General features: G+C 47.9%; 1 protein-coding gene across 1 annotated transcript in view; it reads left to right on the plus strand.

The window, feature by feature from the left end:
- Positions 1–26,264, plus strand: part of MYBPC3 (myosin binding protein C3) — a 412,405-nt gene that overhangs the window by 127,055 nt on the left and 259,086 nt on the right. The window contains exons 8-12 of the mRNA XM_086959710.1: positions 1,658–1,702; positions 15,097–15,153; positions 20,415–20,417; positions 21,394–21,417; positions 24,123–24,289. Coding sequence (XP_086815836.1) covers positions 1,658–1,702; positions 15,097–15,153; positions 20,415–20,417; positions 21,394–21,417; positions 24,123–24,289 — 296 coding nt within the window. The remainder of the gene's footprint in view (positions 1–1,657; positions 1,703–15,096; positions 15,154–20,414; positions 20,418–21,393; positions 21,418–24,122; positions 24,290–26,264) is intronic.

Consider the following 26,264-nt stretch of genomic DNA (forward strand, 5'->3'; position numbering starts at 1 on the left):
TCCTTTAAGAAAATGCACGTCATAACTGGGCTCTGGAACACCTTGGACATACCTGATATGACATGGGCGAAACGTGTTGATTGGTTGTTGATGAGCTTGTTTTAAGATGTATAAATGCAATAATAAAGTAAAGATATTTAACTAGAATAAATAGTAAAGTTTTTGCAAAAGACACTTTTGAGATTACTTACTTGGAAAGCTTGAGTAAAGGCCATGATTTGTACACACACAATTTATTTTTCAATTTTTTGTAGAGTTCCTTAATATCGTAGCGTTTGTGGCTTAGTTGTCGTTTCGTTTTTATCTGAACCTAAAAGGATACTTTAGGTAACCTTTGCGTGGTATAGGGTGCTAATGCCGTAAGCCGCAAAGATCTTCATAATTGGTCGTTGTTCCTGTACTGTTTGTGTTTGTGGAGTTTTGGATTGCTATTGTGAGATTTATTTGTTTCTTTGAAGCTGAGTTTTTGCTTTTTTTTTGTAGGCTGTTTGGATTTCATGTCAGTCATTTTTACTTTTTGTGCCACCCAGGTGATTTAGAGTGCATAGGAGAACTGGGCAAATGATACGGGGTTACTAATTCTGAGAGGAAAATACATTTGTAGAGAGTTCTGTATTGCTAGAGGGTCCTTGACTGCTCAAATACTCTCAGCAAGGCTATTCCATAAGTGGAAAGCAGAGCTGAGCAGAACTTTTCATTAAATGATGAACTCTTCTTGAAAAGACTGCGGCCCGGATTTACTAAGAGTTTGCATCGTTGTTGCATCTCTTTTTTGACACAGCTGAGCGCAAAATCGAGCCCAATATGCGCGGCTTTGCGTGGCCTTGTAAAGAAAAGTACCGCTTTGCACTGCCTTAAATTACACTGCGTCGGGGAGGTGTTACATGGGTGGAGTAAAAGGTGTTTCTTTTCATTCACCCATGCATTCTGACACAACCCTACATTTACTAAAGTCAGTAACCATGGGCTTGTCCCAGAATGATCCTCCTACCAGAGGCCGGTGTATCAAGGAGAAATATATAGATTTCACCCTGTTACTTCCTCTGTGGCTGTAGTTGCATGATGCGGCTGCATCCACAGAGGAATATCCTCTGAGAATAGATGTTGAGCTGGGAGGCAGCCATGAGTTCACCAGCTCTGAGAGAGAGTCGGCCTCTGCCGTATCTTAGTGGATGGGGTGCATTTCTGCTGCCTCCCTTTGACTCTTCGCAGTGCAGTAACTTCCCTCGCTGTGTTGTGTCAAAGTTCAGAAAATCTGCCGCCGGGTGGTTTTCTGTGGACATTGGCTTCATGCTGTGTATTTGCTGGATTTTACCGGCTGGTTACTGGGTGGGCTGGTGAGATGCTTGACCTGTTTGTAGTTTGTGTGTTTCTGATGTGTTGTGCAGTTGCCATCACTTTGATTGGAGTGTTGTGGTGACCTTGGATGGTTGCAGATCACCTCTTCTTCATTGTTGCCAGCGGGTGGAGAAATCACCGCCTGGGAGCTACTCCTTGCTGGGCAGAAGATTGCCCTCAACCAGAGTTTCCCTGAGGCGGGGTGAGGTAGCTCCCGTCCACGCAGGCCCGCGGCAGAGTGTGTGAGTGTGTGAGTGTGAGCTTGGCCCTTCTCCTAACCTCAGCTTCCCTTTATTGTCTCTCTTTGTCCCTCCACCAGGAGCTTGGTCGGAGGACTTAGAAGGAGGACTTCCTTCGGCATCAGGTAGAGCGGATTTACCCGGCTTCAGTCATTGTCCACAGACCAGCCTCTCTCTCTCACGCTCTGACCCTACTTAGGTGGAGCAGGAAGAAACTGTACTGAACTCAGGAACACATATTGTGGGGATGTATGACGTTACATCGCAAACTATTACAACGCACACCGTTACAACACATTTTTTACAACGCAGATGCATTTACAACAAATGCCTTTACAACGCATGACATTACATAGCAGATGCTATTACAACGCATGCCATTACAACGTAAGTATAGGTAAGTATATTATTTTATTAAAAAATGTAATTAATTAAAATTAAATTAATTTAATAAATTAAATTATTTTTAAATAATTATTTTGTAGATATATATATATATATATAAAGAGGTCAGCATTGGTTCTCCATATATATATATATATATATATATATATATATATATATATATATATATATATATATATATATATATATATATATATATATATATATATATATATATTTAAAAAATAGATTAGGTATTTAAAAAACCCTAAAAATACCCCTGTACCCCAAAAACCAAACCCAGCCCTGAAACCTAAAAATACCCCTGTACCCCAAAACCCAAACCCAGCCCTGAACCCTAAAAATACCCCTGTGCCCCAAAACCCAAACCCAACCCTGAAACCTAAAAATACCCCTGTACCCCAAAACCCAAACCCAACCCTGAAACTTAAAAATACCCCTGTACCCCAAAACCCAAACCCAGCCCTGAACCCTAAAAATACCCCTGTACCCCAAAACCCAAACCCAGTCCTGAACCCTAAAAATACCCCTGTACCCCAAAACCCAAACCCAGCCCTGAACTCTAAAAATACCCCTGTACCCCAAAACTCAAACCCAGCCCAGTACCCTAAAAATACCCCTGTACCCCAAAACCCAAACCCAGCCCTGAACCCTAAAAAAAACCCTGTACCCCAAAACCCAAACTATATATATATATATAAAATAACTTTAATTAATTTATTTTAATTATTTTTAATATTTTTTAAATTAAAAAAAGGTTAAATAAAATGATATACTTACCTATACTTACGTTGTAAAGGCATGCGTTGTAAAAGCATCTGCTATGTAATATCATGCGTTGTAAAGGCATGCGTTGAAAAGGATCCTGCGTTGTAATGGTGTGCGTTGTAACGGTGTGCGTTGTAACGGCTGTTTCCCGATATGGTGTCAATTGGAGTTCATCTCAGGACACAGTGGTTGATCACTTGGGCCAGTATGTCCCCACAGGCCACCTCTGAGGTTGGACCTTTGCACGTGTGAGCGTTTAAGCTGAACATGATCTGTTTTATGTCAGGGACATCTTGGAACATCCTTCATATGCATTTGTTTGGTGTCTGCTGTCTTCCTTACTTGCTTGTTTGCCTGGCTCGGTCCTTGATCTCCAATCTGTTCATTGTGTTCTGTATTTCCTCCTGATGTGTTCAGTGAGCCCGGTCCTTCATTACTGCTTTGGTTGCTGGGATCTTTCCTTAGATAGTAGTTTATCACGTGCCGTTGGTTCTTCTTTGTTGCTTTTTTAAATTTGAATATTCCTCCATGAATGGGTTGTTTTTTAGCTCTGCCATACATTACTAGTTTGTTTCCTAGTTGAGTGTTTTCCCAGTGCAGTAGTTTCTCTGCTGATTACAGTCATTCTTGACTGGTTTCATTCTACATATATCCCTTCATTATTGGTTTGTCTTTGTGGTTTTGCTCCTTATTTCCTGTTCATTTGCTCGTTCCTGTCTTTTATTTCTGGTTTATTTTCTGGCTCTCATCCTTTGTTATTGGTTTAGTTGTTTTTCCTTCATTGCCCTTCGGTTTATTGTGCTCTTTCCTACATTGCTGGTTTGTTTGAAGAATTCTGCCCTCCTTGTTTTGTTTCTGGTTTGTGTTACTCATTACGAATTTCTTTGCTGGCTTCTGCCCTCTATTTTAAGTTGTTTGTTGCATTTTCTTAATTACTGGTTTGTTTGTTGGGTTTTCCTAGGGTGCCTCCCTCATTCCATGTCATTACAGGCATCTATTCCATTTCTTGGCTTTTAATTATTATGTGTGATTGAATAATTAAGTCAATGAAAGCAAGTCATGGCTGCAACACCCAGAATACACAGGGTGGTCTTGTGGGGGTCAGGACTTGGGTCAGTGTCCTTGATGACACACAGTGACATGGTGCTCTGTACAGAGAGGGGAGCAGGCTGTCTCTTTCAAATTATTACATACACAACTTGTACTAAGGCACAGTGAACACACTCGAGGCAGTGTCTATGCTGGCACAGAGTGGAATGACTACCTTTGTCACTATCGCTTCGTTTGTTGGTCTTTGTCCCCATGTTTTAGGGTGTGTCTGTCTTTCTCAGTTTGCTGGCTGGGTTCTGACCTTCATTGCTTACATATGGGTTGGCTTCTGGCTGTCATTACCGGGTTGTGTGTTTGGGTCTGCCCATCTCCGGTGGTTTGGATGTTGGGTTGTGTCCTCCATTATTAGTTTGTTTATGGGTTCTGTGCTTCATAATTCTTTTGATTGCCAGGATATGCCCTTTATTAATGTTTTCTTGGTCTCTATGCTTCGGTTGGTCTGCTGGGTTCTGCTCTTGGGAATTGTTTTCTGTGTTGGGTTTTGTCCTTCAATGAAAGTTTCCTCAGTGTCTTCCTTCTTTGCTGATTTGTTTGTTGTATGTTGGCTTCTGGCATGTGGTAACGGTCGGGTGTTGGACTGTGCCCTTCATTCCTGTTTCTTGGCACTGATAATACGTGTTTGTTTGTTGGTGCATTCCTTGGTTGTCTTTCTCTATCCTAACTGGTTTATTCAGTGTATATCATCCGTTAGCTGTTGTTTGCATTGGTCCTCAGGACACTGACAACCATGTGATTCAATGAACACTTGGAATCCTGGTCCCCCTGATAGCACCAGAGACTGAGAGAGAAGGCAGCGTGGACAGAGAACTGGCCAGAGAAATCAAAGACTCCCAGAATTTCAGATTTTATTCTCCAGGTTGCTTCCAAAAGTACTGCCCGGGGTCCGCAGACTTTTAGAACAACTGGATTCTGATGGAGTTGTGTGTGATGAACCACATCTATCCGTCCACCTCCTTGTCTGTGTGTCTGTCCCTTTCTTGCAGTGCTCACCCTTTGCCCACCACTTCCTTCACCCCATTGCCCCTTCACATAGAACACTTTGTCCACTAACCTTAGGGTCTCCCCGGACCGAACGAATGCCTTAGACGTACGTCTACTCCTTGAGACCGTCTTTCTGGCACACACTGTTGATTTACTCCTGGGCTGTGTTTGGTGGAATGTGGTTGATACTGCACTCAAAGACCAGGACCTCACAGAAAAATTTAAACATTTAGGGTTCACCTTGGGATCCACCACGTCGGCACTCCGCTGGGTGCGAGGGAGGGCTGTCGGCCGCAGGGGTCTGAATATGGTGGAGGGTGGACAATGATGGTCAGCCACTAGTCCAGTATTTTAGTAAAAGTCCAAATGTTGACCAACGGTCAGGTTTGTTCAACGTTTGCACAGTTATGGAGAACGTAGAAGAACTATTGTTTCACGGTGGAGTAGGCGCAGGTCTCGGAAGCTCGGCAGATGCCCGATGAAAGGTGGAGACGAGGAAACTGATTCCTTTGCCTGAGTACTTGTCCGTTTCAAGGCACCTCTTTTGGGTTGGTCTTAACATGCGTTTGCCCATGCACTTGAAGCGGTCTCCATTCAGACGCCTCCTTGGCACTAAGGTGACCTGACTCAGTAGTGATACATTGTTATCCAATTGATTGACATAATATCCTCTTCTCGCTCCACGTCTCCACGTGTCTCAGGATATTGGACAGCCAGTTTCTTTTTTGCTCCATCCACGCCTGCAGAAAGAAGCCTGGTTCATAGAAAGGTCTCTTATGGGAATTTGGAAAGTTCCTACACTTTCAGATGTTTTTTGAGTTTGCTCTAGTGCAGCACGGTGTGTCAGGAAGTTACTCATAGTAGTGTTGAGTAGAGTAGGGTGAGGCAGGAAGGATAACATTGATTATATTGATCAGGTCATCTGTATCGCTGTCATATGATGTGAAGCGGTGCCTCTCCCTGTGTAAAACCAGGGTCATTCAATGAGGGTAAAGGCAGCATCATGGGCAGAGGTCGAATGAGTTTCTCTGGTGCGCATTTACAAGGCGACGACTGCGTCCAGCACACCAACCAAGACCCACACAGCACAACTCCAGTGCATTCGACTCAATGCAGGGTTGCACAGAAAGCATCTGGGACAGGATCTCATCCCTCACCACATTCGTGATCACAGATAGCTGACATTGCCATCGCCACCCCCAAAAACTATAGGCTAACACACAGGGACTGAACCAACAAACACGGAGGTGGAATTACCGTCATCTACAAATACACCATCCGCTGCAAGGCGTCTTCAGATCACCTGACCCTGATAATGGAGCATCTCAACTACCAATAGACAGAAAAAGGACCATCAGAGACACCCTCATATACAGGCATCCAAGACCACGCCCCAGCTTCTGCAACAGCATCCATGACCACATCACCCGATCGCCATTGACTACGAGCACTACATCTTCCTAGGGGATCTTAACTTCCACCTTGATGACTCCAGCGACACCAACACAACCGGCATCCTGGAAAGCATGAGCAACACCGGCCTCAAGCAACTGGTCACTAACCCTACCCACAGTGCAGGACACACGCTCGACCCCATCTTCACATCCAGTGACAGAGTCAAGTACAACCATGCCTCACAGCTCAACGGGACTGACCACTACAGCATCCACTTCACCATCTCAGGACCTACCAGGGTCTGGATAAAGGACAACTGCCTCAAGCTCAACTCAGACAAGACAGAAGCCCTTATCTTTGGAAACAACATCTCGACATGGAACAACGCAGGGTGGCCTGCTGAACTCGGCTCATCCCCCACCTCGACTGACAACACCCACCAACGCAGCTTTACCTTGGGCAGCAAGCTCTCCACTTTACTTTACTTTACTTTTAAAAACATTTATAACGCGCACTATCACCATCGGTTTCTTGGCGCTCATTGACAGGTGGCGTGACCCAGAAGCAGGAGGTTTAGTCGTATGCGGCTTGGAAGAGCAGGGTTTTTAGGAGTCTGCGGAAGCAGTCATACTTAGGGCAGAGACGGAGCGAAAGTGGAAGGGAGTTCCACGTAGAAGGGGCCAGGACGGAAAAGCTCAAGCCACCGTGCTTTTTCCTTTTGAATCTAGGGACCTCGAGGAAGTTTAATGAAGCTGAGCGAAGAGCTCTTGTGGGGATATGACGGGACAAGGCCGAAGAGATAAAAACAGGAGCTGCGTCTGATAGGGCCTTAAAGGTGGTGCATGCCAGTTTGAAAATGCAGCGTTTGGATACCGGGAGCCAGTGTAGACTGCGAAGAAGGGGAGTGACATGCTGATGCTTGGGCTGGTGGAAAATCAGGCGAGCAGCCTGGTTCTGCACCAGCTGCAGTCGTTGAAGATGGCATGCAGGAATGCCAGCATAGAGAATGTTCGCATAATCAAGTCTAGAGGTGATTAGCGCAATGACAACTTGGGTCAAGGCTTCCATGAAGAAAAAGGTACATGCAGTCCCATCCGCATGCTATCAAACGCTACGCATGCTCCGGGAGATCTTCAGGTGGCTCCTAGTCAACACCAAAAAGAGCGTCATGCAAGCCCTCGTCACCAGCAGGCTGGACTATGGAAGCACACTCTGCTTACGAATCACTGCACGCCTCCTGAAAAGACTGCAGACAATACAAAACTCAGTGACCAGACTCATGCTTGACCTCCCTAGATGAACCCACATCACACCCCACCTCAAGAACCTGCACTGGCTCCTGATCCAGAAGAGAAGCCAGTTCAAGATGCTGACCCATGCATGGAAGGCCCTGCCCAGTGAAGGACCAGTGTACATCAACAAACACATGATCTTCCACCAACCAACCAGACACCTACCAACGCAGCATCCAACCCAGAACAGTCAGCTCATTCACTGCGGAGCTGAAATCCACAAATGCACTTGCTGTCAACTAGAACGGAAGTGGCACACCAGCAAGGAGACCATACCACCTTCAAGACAGCACTCAACCAGAACCACCACCTCCTGAAAGAAACAAAGAAGAACACCCTAGCAAACTGCTTAGATGCCAGCACGAACCACGGTAAGGAGCTCTTTGCCATTGTGAAAGAGTTCTCCAACCCCACAGCCACAGAGAACAACATCACCCTTTCCAAAAACTGTGTGACACCCTGGCAGACTACTTCCACAACAAGATCTCAGTCATCTATGAAAACTTCCAACCACCTGCTGCCAATGGAATCAGCCTACTCACACCCACAAACACAAACCCGGAACACATACTCACCCATTGCGACCCTCTCACAACTCAAGCCACAGTCTCCACCACGAACTACATGCACTCAGTGCACCCATGGGCCCCTGTCCCCCCGACATTTTCAACCTCAGGACTAAGAAGAATGGCGACAAGCTCAAGAAAGTCCTGAACACCTCCATCACCTCGGCCTCCTTCCCTGAGGCCTGGAAACATGCAGAAGTTAGGCCCCTTCTGAAGAAACCATCGACCCCCCCAGAAGAACCGAAGAACTGCCAGCCCATCTATCTGCTCCTCTTTCCAGGGAAGGTACTTGAAAAAGCAATCAACCAGAAACTCACCTCATACCTGAAACACAACAACCTGCTGGACCCTTATCAATTCAGATTCCAAGACAGCCTTGATTGTAGCCACAGAGGACATTAGGGACCTCCTGGACTGTGGTAAAACAGCAGCCCTCATCCTCTGGGACATGTCAGCTGCCTAAAACGCCATCTCCCATCACTTCTTGATCTACAGACTCCACTACATCGGAATCCAGGGTGACGCCCTCAAAAGGATCCCCTCATACCTCACCCACAGCACACAGAGAATCGGTCTTCCACTGTTCACCTGAGAAAATCATCTGCGGCATCGAACAAGGATTATCCCTCAGCCCCACCCTCTTCAACACCTACATGACCCCCATGGCCAACACCGTCAGATCACACGGACTCACCATCTCCTATGCAGGCGACACCCAGCTCATCCTCTGACTCTTAGAAGACCCCTGCACCACCAGAGCCAGCTTCCACAGATGTATGATGAACATCGCAGTCTGTATGAAGGACAACGGCCTCAAGCTCAACTCGGACAAGACGGAAGTCCTCATTTCTGGAAACAGCACCTCGCCATGGAACAATGCGTGGTGGCCTACTGAACTTGGTGCCTGCCCTGCCCCGACAGACCACGCCTGCAACTTGGGCATCATCTTGGACAGCAGCTATCTATAAAGAAACAGGAAAATGCAGTCTCATCCGCCATGCTTCTACGCCCTACACATGCTCCGCAAGATCTTCAGGTGGCTCCCAGTCAACAGCACACTGACCGCCCCTTAGGCCTTCGTTACCAGTGAAGCTGGACTATGGGACCACACTCAACGTGGGAATTACCGCATGCCCCTGAAAAGACTACAGACAATACAAAACTCAGCTACAAGACTCATCCGCCCTCCCCAGATGGACCCACATCACAACGCACCTCAAGAAGCTTCACTGGCTCCCGATCCAGAAGACATACCAGTTCAAGATGCTGACCCACGCCTGCAAGGCCCTGCACAAGGAAGGAACAGAATACATCAACAAATGCCTGACCTTCCGCCAACCAACCAGATACCTACACTCCACCTCTCTCTTCCTCGCAGATACCCCCTGGATCCACTGATGCAACAGTGGGGGACACTCCTTCTCACACCTGGCGGCCAAAGCTTGGAATGACCTATCCCTGCTCCTCAGGACCACCTGATTGTGCGGGAATTCAAAAAGGGACTCGAGACCTGCCTGCTCAGATGGACAGAAGGGACTCGAGACCTAGCTGCTCGAATGGACCGAAGGGACTGGAGACTTGAGACCTGGCTACTCGAGTGAACAGAAGGGACTTGAGACCTGGCTACTCGAGTGAACAGAAGGGACTCGAGACCTGGCTACTCAAGTGAACAGAAGGGACTTGAGACCTGGCTGCTCGAATGGACTGAAGGGACTGGAGACCTGGCTACTCGAGTGAACAGAAGGGACTTGAGACCTGGCTGCTCGAATGGACTGAAGGGACTGGAGACCTGGCTACTCGAGTGAACAGAAGGGACTTGAGACCTGGCTGCTCGAATGGACTGAAGGGACTGGAGACCTGGCTACTCAAGTGAACAGAAGGGACTTGAGACCTGGCTGCTCGAGTGAACAGAAGGGATTGAGACCTAGCTTCTCGAGTGAACAGACGGGACTCGAGACCTGGCTGCTTGAGTGAACAGAAGGGATGGAGACCTGGCTTCTCGAGTGAACAGAAGGGACTCGAGACCTGGCTGCTCGAGTGAACAGAAGGGACTTGAGACCTGGCTGCTCGAATAATCAGAAGGGACTTGAGACCGGGCTGCTTGAGTGAACAGCAGGGATTCGAGACCGGGCTGCTCGAGTAAACAGAAGGGACTCGAGACCTGGCTACTCGAGAGAACAGAAGAGACTCGAGACCGGGCTGCTCGAGTGAACAGCAGGGATTCGAGACCGGGCTAATCGAGTGAACAGAAGGGACTCAAGACCTGGCTGCTTGGGTGAACAGAAGGGACTCGAGACCGGGCTGCTTGAGTGAACAGAAGGGACTCGAGATCTGGCTGCTCAAATGAACAGAAGGGACTCAAGACCGTTCTGCTCAAATGAACAGAAGGGACTCAATACTGGGCTGCTCGAATGAACAGAAGGCACTCGAGACCTGGCTGCTCGAATGAACAGAAGGGGTTCGAGAACTGGCTGCTCGAGTGAATAGAAGGGACTCAAGACCCGGCTGCTCGAGTGAACAGAAGGGACTTGAGACCAGGCTGCTCGAGTGAACAGAAGGGACTCGAGACATGGCTGCTCGAGTGAACAGAAGGGACTCGAGACCGGGCTGCTCGAGTGAACAGAAGGGACTCGAGACCGGGCTGCTTTAATGAACAGAAGGGACTCGAGACCGGGCTGCTCGAATGAACAGAAGGGACTCGAGACCTAGCAGCTCGAATGAACAAACCACCACAACACAAGGAGCGACTCCAGAGCCTTGAGACCCTCACAGATTGATTGATTGATGATTGATGATTGGACATCAGTCTATATACTGATGCAATATTATTAATTTCATGTGAGCATCTCTGCACTTGAGGGGCAGGGCTGGTGTTCTTGTGAGTCTCAAACTAGGATTCAACATGTTCTGTTTTGTGGATAATACATTTTCTGCGTACTTTGTCTTGTATCACGGATTCAGGTTTGTTTTTGTGTTTGGACCAATGTCTTCTGCTTGGTTTGGTTCACACCATGAGTAAGGACGAGGAAGGAGTGTGCCGCTTTACCCAGATTACTTCCTGGCTATCCTCGTTTCTGTCAGTCGTGCTCTTCCTCAACATGGCTCTTACTCGCCTCCCATCACTCCCGGAGCATTGATGTGCTCGGCACAGGGGACCCGTGCACCCCCTGAACCCCTAAAGGTGGGGGTGCCACTGTGAGGAACCCCTCTTTACCAGCAGTAGTTGTCTGTCAGTCTCATGTGTAAGGACTGTGAGGGGAAGATAGGTCTTGGATTAATGGAAGATTATGGTAAGTAATCGAGGCTTCTAGAACCATCAACAAGAGGGGCGAGGGGCAACTCGCTGAGGGAGGGGGGGGCTCCGGTAGACAAAGAAGGCAAGCACCAAGGTAGAGTTATGAAGACCACACCACTAATACCAGTGCTCTGAGAGATCCCACCACTCACAGGACAAGCGCCTAACATGACACCTGCACCCCCAAGGTGACTTACCTCTGAGAGATCCCACCACACACAGGACAAGAGCCGAACATGACCCCGTGACACCCAAGGCGACTTACCTCTTAGAGATACCACCACACACAGGACAAGCACCTCACATAACCCCCTGCACACCCAAGGGGACTTACCTCTGAGAGATCCCACCACACACAGGACAAGCGCCTCACATGACCCCTCGACACCCAAGCCGACTTACCTCTGAGAGATCCCACCACACACAGGACAAGCGCCTCACATGACCCCTCGACACCCAAGCCGACTTACCTCTGCGCGATCCCACCACACACAGGACAAGTGCCTAACATGACCCCTGCACACCCAAGGCGACTTACCTCTGAGAGATCCCACCACACACAGGGCAAGCGCCTAACATGACCCCTGTACACCGAAGCCAACTTACCTCTGCGCGATCCCATCACACACAGGACAAGCGCCTCACATGACACCTGCACACCCAAGGCGACTTACCTCTGCGCGGTCCCACCGCACACAGGACAAGCGCCTCACATGACCTCTCGACACCCAAGGTGACTTACCTCTGAGAGATCCCACCACACACAGGGCAAGCGCCTCACGTGACCCCTCCACACCCAGGCCGACTTACCTCTGAGAGATCCCACCACACACAGGACAAGCGCCTAACATGACCCCTCGACACCCAAGCCGACTTACCTCTGAGAGATCCCACCACACACAGGACAAGGGCCTAACATGACCCCCTGCACACCCTAGTCGACTTACCTCTGAGAGATCCCACCGCGCACATGAAAAGCGCCTAACATGACCTCTCGACACCCAAGCCGGCTTACCTCTGAGAGATCCCACCATACACAGGACAAGCGCCTTACATGACCCCCTGCACACCCAAGCCGACTTGCCTCTGAGAGATCCCACCACACACAGGACAAGAGCCTAACATGACCCCCTGCACACCCAGGCCGGCTTACCTCTGAGAGATCCCACCACACACAGGACAAACGCCTAACCTGGCCCCTCAACACTCAAGCCAACTTACCTCTGCGTGATCCCACCACACACAGGACAAGCCCCTAACATGACCCCCTGCCCACCCAAGCCGACTTACCTCTGAGAGATCCCACTACACACAGGGCAAGCGCCTCACATGACCGCCAGCACACCCAGCCGACTTACCTCTGAGAGATCCCACCACACACAGGACAAGAGCCTAACATGACCCTTCAACACCCAAGCCGACTTATCTCGGCGAGATCCCACCACACACAGGACAAGAGCCTAACATTACCCTGTGACACCCAAGGCGACTTACCTCTGAGAGATCCCACAACACACAGGACAAGAGCCTAACATGACCCCTCGACACCCAAGCCGACTTACCTCGGCGCGATCCCACCACACACAGGGCAAGCGCCTCACGTGACCCTTCGGCACCCAAGGTGACTTACCTCTGAGAGATCCCACCACACACAGGACAAGAGCCTAACATGACCCCGTGACACCCAAGGCGACTTACCTCTTAGAGATACCACCACACACAGGACAAGCGCCTCACATAACCCCCTGCACACACAAGGGGACTTACCTCTGAGAGATCCCACCACACACAGGACCAGCGCCTTACATGACCCCCTGCACACCCAAGCCGACTTACCTCTGAGAGATCCCATCACACACAGGACAAGGGCCTAACATGACCCCCTGCACACCCAAGTCGACTTACCTCTGAGAGTTCCCACCGCACACATGAAATGCGCCTAACATGACCTCTTGACACCCAAGCAGACTTACCTCTGAGAGATCCCACCACACACAGGACAAGAGCCTTACATGACCCCCTGCACCCCCAAGCCAACTTACCTCTGGGAGATCCCACCACACACAGGACAAGAGCCTAACATGACCCACTGCCCACCCAAGCGGACTTACCTCTGAGAGATCCAACCACACACAGGGCAAACGCCTAACCTGACCCCTCAACACCCAAGCCAACTTACCTCTGGGAGATCCCACCACACACATGAGAAGCGCCTAACATGACCCTCTGCCCACCCAAGGCAACTTACCTGTGAGAGATCCAACCACACACAGGACAAGAACCTAACATGACCCAGTGACAGCCAAGCCAATTTACCTCTGCGCGATCCCACCACACACAGGACAAGGGCCTAACATGACCCCCTGCACACCCAAGTCGACTTACCTCCGAGAGATCCCACCACACACAGGACAAGCGCCTTACATGACCCCCTGCACACCCAAGTCGACGTACCTCTGGGAGATCCCACCAAACACAGGACAAGCGCCTCACATGACCGCCTGCACACCCAAGGGGACTTACCTCTGAGAGATCCCACCACACACAGGACCAGCGCCTTACAAGACCCACTACACACCCAAGCGGACTTACCTCTGAGGGATCCCACCACACACAGGGCAAGCGCCTAACATGACCCCGTGACACGCAAGACAACTTACCTCTGCGCGATCCCACCACACACAGGGCAAGCGCCTAACATGACCCCTGCACACCCAAGCCGACACACCTCTGAGAGATCCCACCGCACACAGGACAAGCCCCTAACATGACCTCTAGACACCCAAGCCGACTTACCTCCGAGAGATCCCACCACACATAGGACAAGCGCCTCACATGACCCCCTGCACACCCAAGGGGACTTACCTCTGAGAGATCCCACCACACACAGTACCAGCACCTTACATGACCCCCTGCACACTCAAGCCGCTATACCTCTGAGAGATCCCACCACACACAGGACCAGCGCCTAACATGACCTCTCGACACCCAAGCCGACTTACCTCTGAGAGATCCCACCACACACAGGACCAGCGCCTAACATGACCCGTCGACACCCAAGGCAACTTACCTCTGAGAGATCCTACCACACACAGGACAAGCTCCTAATATGACCCTGTGACACCCAAGACGACTTACCTCTGCGCGGTCCCACCACACACAGAGCAAGAGCCTAACATGACCCCTGCACACCCAAGCCGACTTACCTCTGAGATCCCACCACACACAGGGCAAGCGCCTAACATGACCCAGTGACACCCAAGACTACTTACCTCTGAGAAATCCTGCCACACACAGGACAAGTGCCTCACATGACCCCTCGACACCCAGTTGACTTACCTCTGAGAGATCCCACCACACACAGGACAAGCGCCTTACATGACCCCCTGCACATCCAAGCCGACTTACCGCTGAGAGATCCCACAACACACAGGACAAGCGCCTCACATGACCCCTTGACACCCAAGCCGACTTACCGCTGAGAGATCCCACAACACACAGGACAAGCGCCTCACACGACCCCTTCGACACCCAAGATGACTACCCTCTGAGCGATCCCACCACACACAGGGCAAGCGCCTAACATGACCCCTGCAAACCGAAGACGATTTACTTATGTGCGATCCCACCACACACAGGACAAGCGCCTAACATGACCCCGTGACACCCAAGCCGACTTACCTCTGGTCTTGTCTCTCTCTCTGCAGCGGGGATGGAAAAGAAGAGGCAGGCGAGCTGGATTTCAGTGCTTTATTGAAGAAGAGGTGAGTAGAAAACGTCCACCAAACTTCCTGCATGCTACTCTACTCAGAAAAAAAGACTCCTTATTCCATTCTCTGCTGGGAGAGCCGTGGCCTGTTTGAGCATTGATTCTAGCTCTGACTCATGTTTCTGATTCTTGCTCTGACTCATGTTTCTGATCCTTGCTCTGACTCATGTGTCCGATTCTTGCTCTGACACATATTTCTGATTCTAGCTCTATCACTAGTTTCTGATTCTTGCTCTGATACCTGTTTCTGCTTCTAGCTCTGACACATGTGCCTGATTCTAGCTCTGACTCATGTTTCTGATTCTAGTTCTAACAAATGTGTCTGATTCTAGCTCTGACACGTGTCTGCTTCTTGCTCTGACACATGTTTCTGGTTCTTGCTCTGACTCATGTTTCTGATTCTAGTTCTAACACATATGTCTGATTCTTGCTCTGACTCATGCTTCTGATTCTAGCTCTGACACATGTTTCTGATTCTTGCTCTGACTCATGTGTCTGATTCTTGCTCTGACACATATTTCTGATTCTTGCTCTGACACGTGTTTCTTATTCTTGCTCTGACTCATGTTTCTGATTCTTGCTCTGACACATGTTTCCGATTCTTGCTCTGACACATATTTCTGATTCTTGCTCTGACACGTGTTTCTTATTCTTGCTCTGACTCATGTTTCTGATTCTAGTTCTAACACATATGTCTGATTCTTGCTCTGACTCATGCTTCTGATTCTAGCTCTGACACATGTTTCTGATTCTTGCTCTGACTCATGTGTCTGATTCTTGCTCTGACACATATTTCTGATTCTTGCTCTGACACGTGTTTCTTATTCTTGCTCTGACTCATGTTTCTGATTCTTGCTCTGACACATGTTTCCGATTCTTGCTCTGACACATATTTCTGATTCTTGCTCTGACACGTGTTTCTTATTCTTGCTCTGACTCATGTTTCTGATTCTTGCTCTGACACATGTTTCTGATTCTAGCTCTGACACATGTGTCTGATTCTTGCTCTGACTCATGTTTCTGATTCTTGCTCTGACACATGTGCCTGATTTTAGCTCTGACTCATGTTTCTGATTCTAGTTCTAACACATGTGTCTGATTCTAGCTCTGACTGATGTGTCTGCTTCTTGCTCTGACACATGTTTCTGATTCTTGCTCTGACTAATGCTTCTGATTCTTGCTCTGACTCATGTGTCTGATTCTTGCTCTGACACATGTATCTGATTCTTGCTCCGACACATGTTTCTGATTCTTGCTCTGACACATGCTTCTGATTCTTGCTCTGACTCGTGTTTCTGATTCTTGCTCTGACACATGTTTCTGATTCTTGCTCTGACACATGCTTCTGCATGTTTCTGATTCTTGCTCTGACACATGCTTCTGATTCTTGCTCTGACACATGCTTCTGATTCTTGCTCTGACTCGTGTTTCTGATTCTTACTCTGACTCATGTTTCTGATTCTTGCTCTGACTCGTGTTTCTGATTCTTACTCTGACTCATGTTTCTAAATCTTGCTCCGACTCATGTTTCTGATTCTTGCTCTGACTCATGTTTCTGATTCTTGCTCTGACTCGTGTTTCTGATTCTTGCTCTGACACGTGTTTCTAATTCTTGCTCTGACACATGTTTCTGATTCTTGCTCTGACTCATGTTCCTGATTCTTGCTCTGACTCATGTTTCTGATTCTTGCTCTGACACATATTTCTGATTCTTGCTCTGACTCATGCTTCTGAGTCTTGCTCTGACTCATGTTTCTGATTCTTGCTCTAACTCATGTGTCTGATTCTTGCTCTGACACGTGTCTGATTCTTGCTCTGACACATGCGTCTGATTCTTGCTCTGACACATGTTTCTGATTCTTGCTCTGACACGTGCTTCTGATTCTTGCTCTGACTCATGTTTCTGATTCTTGCTCTGACTCATGTTTCTGATTCTAGCTCTGACATGTGTCTGATTCTTGCTCTAACTCATGTGTCTGATTCTTGCTCTGACACGTGTCTGATTCTTGCTCTGACTCATGTTTCTGATTCTTGCTCTGACACATATTTCTGATTCTTGCTCTGACTCATTCTTCTGAGTCCTGCTCTGACTCATGTTTCTGATTCTTGCTCTGACTCATGTGTCTGATATTTGCTCTGACACATGTTTCTGATTTTTGCTCTGACTCATGTTTCTGATTCTTGCTCTGATACGTGTTTCTGATTCTAGCTCTGACTCATGTTTCTGATTCTTGCTCTGACTCATGTGTCTGATTCTTGCTCTGACTCATGCTTCTGATTCTTGCTCTGACACAAGTGTCTGATTCTTGCTCTGACACGTGCTTCTGATTCTTGCTCTGACTCAATGTTTCTGATTCTTGCTCTGACTCGTGTTTCTGATTCTTGCTCTGACACGTGTTTCTGATTCTTGCTCTGACTCATGTTTCTGATTCTTGCTCTGACTCGTGTTTCTGATTCTTGCTCTGACACGTGTTTCTGATTCTTGCTCTGACTCATGTTTCTGATTCTTGCTCTGACTCATGTTTCTGATTCTTGCTCTGACACATATTTCTGATTCTTGCTCTGACTCATGCTTCTGAGTCTTGCTCTGACTCATGTTTCTGATTCTTGCTCTAACTCATGTGTCTGATTCTTGCTCGGACACGTGTCTGATTCTTGCTCTGACACATGCGTCTGATTCTTGCTCTGACACATGTTTCTGATTCTTGCTCTGACACGTGCTTCTGATTCTTGCTCTGACTCATGTTTCTGATTCTTGCTCTGACTCATGTTTCTGATTCTAGCTCTGACACGTGTCTGATTCTTGCTCTAACTCATGTGTCTGATTCTTGCTCTGACACGTGTCTGATTCTTGCTCTGACTCATGTTTCTGATTCTTGCTCTGACACATATTTCTGATTCTTGCTCTGACTCATGCTTCTGAGTCTTGCTCTGACTCATGTTTCTGATTCTTGCTCTGACTCATGTGTCTGATTCTTGCTCTGACACATGTTTCTGATTCTTGCTCTGACTCATGTTTCTGATTCTTGCTCTGATACGTGTTTCTGATTCTAGCTCTGACTCATGTTTCTGATTCTTGCTCTGACTCATGTGTCTGATTCTTGCTCTGACACGTGTTTCTGATTCTTGCTCTGACACGTGCTTCTGATTCTTGCTCTGACTCATGCTTCTGATTCTTGCTCTGACACAAGTGTCTGATTCTTGCTCTGACACGTGCTTCTGATTCTTGCTCTGACTCAATGTTTCTGATTCTTGCTCTGACTCGTGTTTCTGATTCTTGCTCTGACACGTGTTTCTGATTCTTGCTCTGACTCATGTTTCTGATTCTTGCTCTGACTCGTGTTTCTGATTCTTGCTCTGACACGTGTTTCTGATTCTTGCTCTGACTCATGTTTCTGATTCTTGCTCTGACTCATGTTTATGATTCTTGCTCTGACTCGTGTTTCTGATTCTTGCTCTGACACGTGTTTCTGATTCTTGCTCTGACTCATGTTTCTGATTCTTGCTCTGACTCATGTTTATGATTCTTGCTCTGACTCATGTTTCTGATTCTTGCTCTGACACGTGTTTCTGATTCTTGCTCTGACTCGTGTTTCTGATTCTTGCTCTGACACGTGTTTCTCATTCTTGCTCTGACTCATGTTTCTGATTCTTGCTCTGACACGTGTTTCTGATTCTTGCTCTGACACATGTTTCTGATTCTTGCTCTGACACATGTTTCTGATTCTTGCTCTGACTCATGTTTCTGATTCTTGCTCTGACACATATTTCTGATTCTTGCTCTGACTCATGCTTCTGAGTCTTGCTCTGACTCATGTTTCTGATTCTTGCTCTAACTCATGTGTCTGATTCTTGCTCTGACACGTGTCTGATTCTTGCTCTGACACATGCGTCTGATTCTTGCTCTGACACATGTTTCTGATTCTTGCTCTGACACGTGCTTCTGATTCTTGCTCTGACTCATGTTTCTGATTCTTGCTCTGACTCATGTTTCTGATTCTAGCTCTGACACTTGTCTGATTTTTGCTCTAACTCATGTGTCTGATTCTTGCTCTGACACGTGTCTGATTCTTGCTCTGACTCATGTTTCTGATTCTTGCTCTGACACATATTTCTGATTCTTGCTCTGACTCATGCTTCTGATTCTTGCTCTGACTCATGTGTCTGATTCTTGCTCTGACACATGTTTCTGATTCTTGCTCTGACTCATGTTTCTGATTCTTGCTCTGATACGTGCTTCTGATTCTAGCTCTGACTCATGTTTCTGATTCTTGCTCTGACTCATGTGTCTGATTCTTGCTCTGACACGTGTCTGATTCTTGCTCTGACACATGCGTCTGATTCTTGCTCTGACACATGTTTCTGATTCTTGCTCTGACAAGTGCTTCTGATTCTTGCTCTGACTCATGTTTCTGATTCTTGCTCTGACTCATGTTTATGATTCTTGCTCTGACTCATGCTTCTGATTCTTGCTCTGACACAAGTGTCTGATTCCTGCTCTGACATGTGCTTCTGATTCTTGCTCTGACTCAATGTTTCTGATTCTTGCTCTGACACGTGTTTCTGATTCTTGCTCTGACTCGTGTTTCTGATTCTTGCTCTGACACGTGTTTCTGATTCTTGCTCTGACTCATGTTTCTGATTCTTGCTCTGACTCGTGTTTCTGATTCTTGCTCTGACACGTGTTTCTGATTCTTGCTCTGACTCATGTTTCTGATTCTTGCTCTGACTCATGTTTATGATTCTTGCTCTGACTCATGTTTCTGATTCTTGCTCTGACTCGTGTTTCTGATTCTTGCTCTGACACGTGTTTCTGATTCTTGCTCTGACTCATGTTTCTGATTCTTGCTCTGACACAGGTTTCCGATTCTTGCTCTGACACGTGTTTCTCATTCTTGCTCTGACTCATGTTTCTGATTCTTGCTCTGACACGTGTTTCTGATTCTTGCTCTGACACATGTTTCTGATTTTTGCTCTGACACATGTTTCTGATTCTTGCTCTGACTCATGTTTCTGATTCTTGCTCTGATAAGTGTTTCTGATTCTAGCTTTGACTGACAGCCCCTGCTCACTCTATGCTTTTCTAAGTCAATGTCTCATTCTCTTTTTCTCCTCCCCTTGTCCCTCTCGGCTCCTGTCTGGGCACCCACCTCCTGTTTCAATGACTCCTGCTCGTGACCTGTATTCCCTCTGGGTCTAATCTGGATCCCCCACCTCGGACCCCTGCGTGATGCTCTCCTGTGGTGCCTGTTTCAGAGAGTAAGATATGTTTATATTGCATGCATGCTAAGCTTGGAAGGTTCAAAGTATGGAAAGGGAGGTTGGAGTCTGAGTTTGGACTCCTGCCCTTCCTTCTATTGTTCATTTCTCTACTCTCTGTTTCTGTGCCATTCTTTCTCTCCCTCCCCACCATATTTCTGCTTTATTTTCTTCATTCTTTCTTCTTTGGATCCTTTTTTTCTCTCATGTTCTTTTCTTTGTTTTCTATTGCATGTTGTCTCCCTCTCTTGTATTCACTGACTTCTTTTGCTTCACTCTAATTTAGTTTTCTCTTTTACTCTGGCATCTCTCACCAGCTTCTTCAGTTTCTTCTCTCATCTGCTCTTCTCTGCATGTCCTTGCTGACTTTTCTCAAGTGTTTCAGGCACTGTATTCCGCCAGCGCTGTATGTGGCTGGCGGTAGGTACTGCTGTGCGGGCATCACACCCCTGTGGTGTGTTCAGTGGCACTGGGTCACAAAGTGCTGCCTGTGCTTCGCCCAAGGTGGTGGTGTCTCACAGCATTGCATTGGCATGTCCTGCAGCATGCTACACCCATGCTGGGGGTGTGCTGGGTGGCACTGCACTCCCTATTGAGGGAGGGTTCTCCACCGTACTGGTGGTGGGCACAACCTATTGCGGGAGCGTGCACCAACATGATGACAGCGGGTACAACCTAGTGCGCAGCATGCGCTACCCATCTGGTGGCGTGCATGGTGCCAGGGAATTGGCATGCCTTGTGGTGTTCCACTCTCCCACCACTGATGGGGGCACCTGGCAGGTGTGCCAGGCACTGGATGTGCATGGCATCTACCCGCGCTCTGTGCCTTTGCCCAGTGGGTGATGGAGTGGATGTGATATTAATGCTGATGAGAGTTACATGCTGTAACATGTCTTGCTGTCGCCATGTCTCTCGCCCTCCGACGGTGACGTGACTGTTGCATGCCTGTCTGAGTGACTCTTGCCTCCGAGTCCAGCAGCTTCCTGCGCTCTTCGCATCGGTAAGAGTTCAGAAAACCATCTCTAGTTCCATGTGTGAAGTGACACACCCTGGAAATTACAACTCCTTCACAAGCAGAGCCAGAGATTAGACGCCCTGCTCCAGCTGTCCTTTGTGTGTCCTTCACTCTCTCACTCACTCACTCACTCACTCACTCACTCACTCACTCACTCACTCACTCCCTCACTCACTCACTCACTCACTACTGTGAAGTTTATTAAACTGTCTCCACGGGGATCCCTAGGACCTCGTCCTAGCCTTGCACACCCCACTTCACACCAACCTCACCTGTCTTTAATCTGATCTTTCTCAACCATTGTGACTCCCGCATCCTTCTAACCAGAGATTATCTTCTTAAACTAGTTTAATCAACATTCTAGATTCTCTGCAAATCCTCCTTTGGCCAGTTCTCAAGTGTCTCAGCTTCTTTTCACCGGTCTCAGCTGTGCCCCCATTCACCAGCCTCAGCAGTGACTCAGCTGTGCCTCCATTCACCAGTCTCAAGAGTGTCTCAGCTGTGCCTCCATTCACCAGTCTGAAGAGTGTCTCAGCTGTGCCTCCAGTCACCAGCCTCAGCAGTGTCTCCTCACATCAGTCTCAGCTGTGCCTCCATTCTGAAGTATCAACAGTGTCTCAGCTGTTTTTCAATTCACCAGCCTGAACAGTGTCTCCTCACATCTGTCTCAGCTGTGCCTCCATTCACCAGTCTCAGCAGTGCCTCCTTATCACCAGTCTCAAGAGTGTCTCCTCACATCTGTGTCAACTGTGCCTCCATTCACCATTCTCAGCAGTGCTTCCTTATCACCAGCCTCAAGAGTGTCTCCTCACATCTGTCTCAGCTGTGCCTCCATTCACCAGTCTCAGCAGTGCTTCCTTATCACCAGTCTCAAGAGTGTCTCCTCACATCTGTGTCAGCTGTGCCTCCATTCACCAGTCTCAGCAGTGCTTCCTTATCACCAGTCTCAAGAGTGTCTCCTCACATCTGTCTCAGCTGTGGCTCCATTCACCAGTCTCAGCAGTGCCTCCTTATCACCAGTCTCAAGAGTGTCTCCTCACATCTGTGTCAGCTGTGCCTCCATTCACCAGTCTCAGCAGTGCTTCCTTATCACCAGCCTCAAGAGTGTCTCCTCACATCTGTCTCAGCTGTGCCTCCATTCTGAAATCTCAAAAGTGTCTCAGCTGTACTTCAATTCTCCAGTCTCAGCAGTGCTTCCTTTTCACCAGCCTCAACAGTGTCTCAGCTGTGCCTCCATTCACCAGTCTCAGCAGTGTCTCCTCGCATCAGTCTCAGCTGTGCCTCCATTCTGAAGTATCAACAGTTGTTCAGCTGTTTTTTAATTCACCACCCTGAACAGTGTCTCCATTCACCAGTCTCAGCAGTGCCTCCTTATCACCAGCCTCAAGAGTGTCTCCTCACATCTGTCTCAGCAGTGCCTCCATTCACCAGTCTCAGCAGTGCCTCCTTATCACCAGCCTCAAGCTCAGCTGTGCCTCCATTCACCTGTCTCATCTGTGCCTCCATTCACCAGTCTCAGCTGTGCCTCCATTCACCTGTCTCAGCTGTGCCTCCATTCACCAGTCTCAACAGTGCCTCCTTTTCACCAGCCTCAAGAGTGTCTCCTCACATCTGTCTCAGCAGTGCCTCCATTCACCAGTCTCAGCAGTGCCTCCATTCACCAGTCTCAGCAGTGCCTCCATTCACCAGCCTCAGCAGTGCCTCCTTTTCACCAGTTCAACAGTCTCATCATATCTGTCTCAGCTGTGCCTCCATTCACCAGTCTCAGCAGTGCCTCCTTATCACCAGCCTCAAGAGTGTCTCCTCATGTCTGTCTCAGCTGTGCCTCCTTATCACCAGCCTCAAGGGTGTCTCCTCACATCTGTCTCAGCTGTGCCTCCATTCACCAGTCTCAGCAGTGCCTGCACAGATTCCTTTGAATAATGTTTGTGGTGAACTTTGTATGTTGTGTCCTCTGAAATGCTGCCCAGTGCATGGCATGTTTAGTTTTCCATGATCAATCTCCTAGTGCATAGCATGCCTAAGTGACTTTAGAAGTTTCCTGGTGCATGCTGCAAGTAGGTGCCTATAATATCCTACCACGTGCATGGCATGTTTACTCCTCCAGTGCCTGGTATGTTTACTCCTCCATTCCCTGGTATGTTTACTCCTCCAGTGCCTGGTATGTTTACTCCTCCAGTGCCTGGTCTGTTTACTCCTCCAGTGCCTGGTATGTTTACTCCTCCAGTGCATGGTCTGTTTACTACTCCAGTGCTTGGTGTGTTTACTTCTCCAGTGCCTGGTCTGTTTACTACTCCAGTGCTTTGTGTGTTTACTCCCCCAGTGCCTGGTATGTTTAGTACTCCAGTGCTTGGTGTGTTTACTCCTCCAGTGCATGGCATGTTTACTCCTCCAGAGCCTGGAATGTTTACTCCTCCATTCCCTGGTAAGTTTACTCCTCCAGTGCCTGGTATGTTTACTCCTCCAGTGCCTGGTATGTTTACTCCTCCAGTGCCTGGTATGTTTACTCCTCAAGTGCCTGGTCTGTTTACTACTCCAGTGCTTGGTGTGTTTACTCCTCCAGGGCATGGCATGTTTACTTCTCCAGTGCATGGAATGTTTACTTTTCACTGAAAGTATTGAAAGCCTTATCTGACGTCACACACTGGGCTGTGTCCATCTGACATCATGTTTTCCTCCAATAACCCCAGAGGTGAGATGAAGGGTGAGGCTGCTCCAGATGTGGATGTCTGGGAGATCCTGAAGGGGGCGCCTCCATCTGAGTATGAGAAGATTGCCTTCCAGTATGGCATCACTGACCTCAGGGGTCTGCTCAAGCGACTGAAGAAGATGAAGAAAGAGGACAAGAAGAGCACAGGTGGGGTGCTGATGCCTGGAGGGGGTGGGGGGGGGGGGGGGGGGGGGCACTGGGGGAACAGTGCTCCTGAATAGTGCCTGTGGCTCTAGCGCTGCTCAACCATCCTGTCATAGCACCTCCCTGCTAGACTAACTGCCTCTAGGAACTTTATCAAAGGAACTCACTGAATTCCAGAGTCAGTAAGTTCCGTATCTGAACAAAGAACCCCATCCCCCGACAAGCATCTGCAACTCTTAAATACCTATATGGGCTAGCTACACTGACTGAAGAGCCAAATATTTTATTTTTATTATTTCAGTTCACATATCTAAAATACATTAGTTATTGACATAGTATCCAAAACTGAATATTCCAGGGGTATTTATTTACATTTCTACTAATAAGAAGGACTTGTACTCCAGCACCAAGCTTAAGAGAACGGAACATGCTGAATCTAGTTAATTGCTATATTTCAAGCAACTCTGTCCATCACTGCTGCATATTATATATATATATATATATATATATATATATATATATATATATATATATATATATATATATATATATATATATATATATATATATATATATATATATATATATATATATATATATATATATATATACACACACAGACACATATACACATACACTGAAAAAGGAAAACAGGGAGGTTATAGTTAGGTTCAGATTGTACATGCACAAAACCATAGAAATTCAGAAGGTATAATTATACTTAGGTGTAGAAACTGTAAAACGTGCCTTAAGGTAACTATAACTCACACCTTCGCAATGCACAGTTTTTCCCTCAATAGTTTTATTGCAGATGTTGCATTGATATTAATAATGAAGTCATAGAAGATGCCACGAGAGGTGTAATATAGGAGGTAATGGGCAGTGCATGGCGAGAGCACAAGTTATAGTTTCTTCAGATGACTCTAACTACTGAATTTCTATGGTTTTGTGTGTGTAACATCTGAACCTAACTATATCACCTCTGTAACCTTAGTTTTTTGTGAATTTCTTAGTTTTGTTTTTTTCCTATTTCCTAGCTATAACGTCCCGGTAACCTTTGTTTTTTTCAGTGAATTTCTAGGGTGTTATTTTTAACGTTAAGTAATTTTTAATTACCTTACATTAATTCAACCCACACACAGCTAGACCCTGGGGTAAACCCTCTTCAGGCACACAACCCAGCGCAGCACACGGCCTTCGGCTGGGCTCGACAGGGGGGCTGGAGGGGGGGTGAAGGGGGTAGGCCTCAGGGCCATCCCCACACATGCAGGACACACTGGAGGTAGGCACACTGCCCCCTCTCCAGGCCAATTACTGCCCAGGGACTACATTCCCTGGGCCCATCCATATTCTAAATGGGCGGTGGACACGCACCCCCCTCCCTGGGCCGAATTTGGCCCGAGGACTCTATCTTCCGGGCCCGGCTGTAAAGATTGAAGGAAGGTGGACATACGGCCTCCTCACCAGGCCCTTTTGGCCCTGGGACCCCATTCCCCGGGGCTCTGTAGCTTTTTAATTGGGAGGGGGGCATTACTGTGGGCAGCGAAACCGATCTAAACTCTGCTCCCAGCTGGTGGGGTACTGCCAGCTGAGCGGACTCCGTGTTTGCTCTGACTTGGCGGAGCTTTGAAACTGCCCCTGGCAAGCAAGAGCAAACACAGGTATCTCTGCTTACGCCAATGTGGACAGGGAAACCATAATGTCCTTGGGGGAGGACGCACCGAGAGCTGGCTCAGGATTTTTTCTTAGGGCCATTAGTGGTTCCGGGATGGGGAGCCGAACAGCCCTCCTCCTTTCTCTAATTTCAGCCAGGCCCCTGGAGATGGGGTCCATTGGGCCGAAATCAGGGAGGGGAGGGTGCCTGCCCCCTCCTAATTTGAAGCTATGTATAATAAGAAAGCAGCACCCATCCAGAAAGTATTGTCTTTATAGTCTCAAATGCCCACAGTACATATAAAAATGCACAATCTTGTGAAAA

The sequence above is a fragment of the Lissotriton vulgaris genome, chromosome 2_2 (genome assembly GCF_964263255.1).
Source record: "Lissotriton vulgaris chromosome 2_2, aLisVul1.2, whole genome shotgun sequence".
In the NCBI taxonomy this organism is placed as follows: domain Eukaryota; kingdom Metazoa; phylum Chordata; class Amphibia; order Caudata; family Salamandridae; genus Lissotriton; species Lissotriton vulgaris.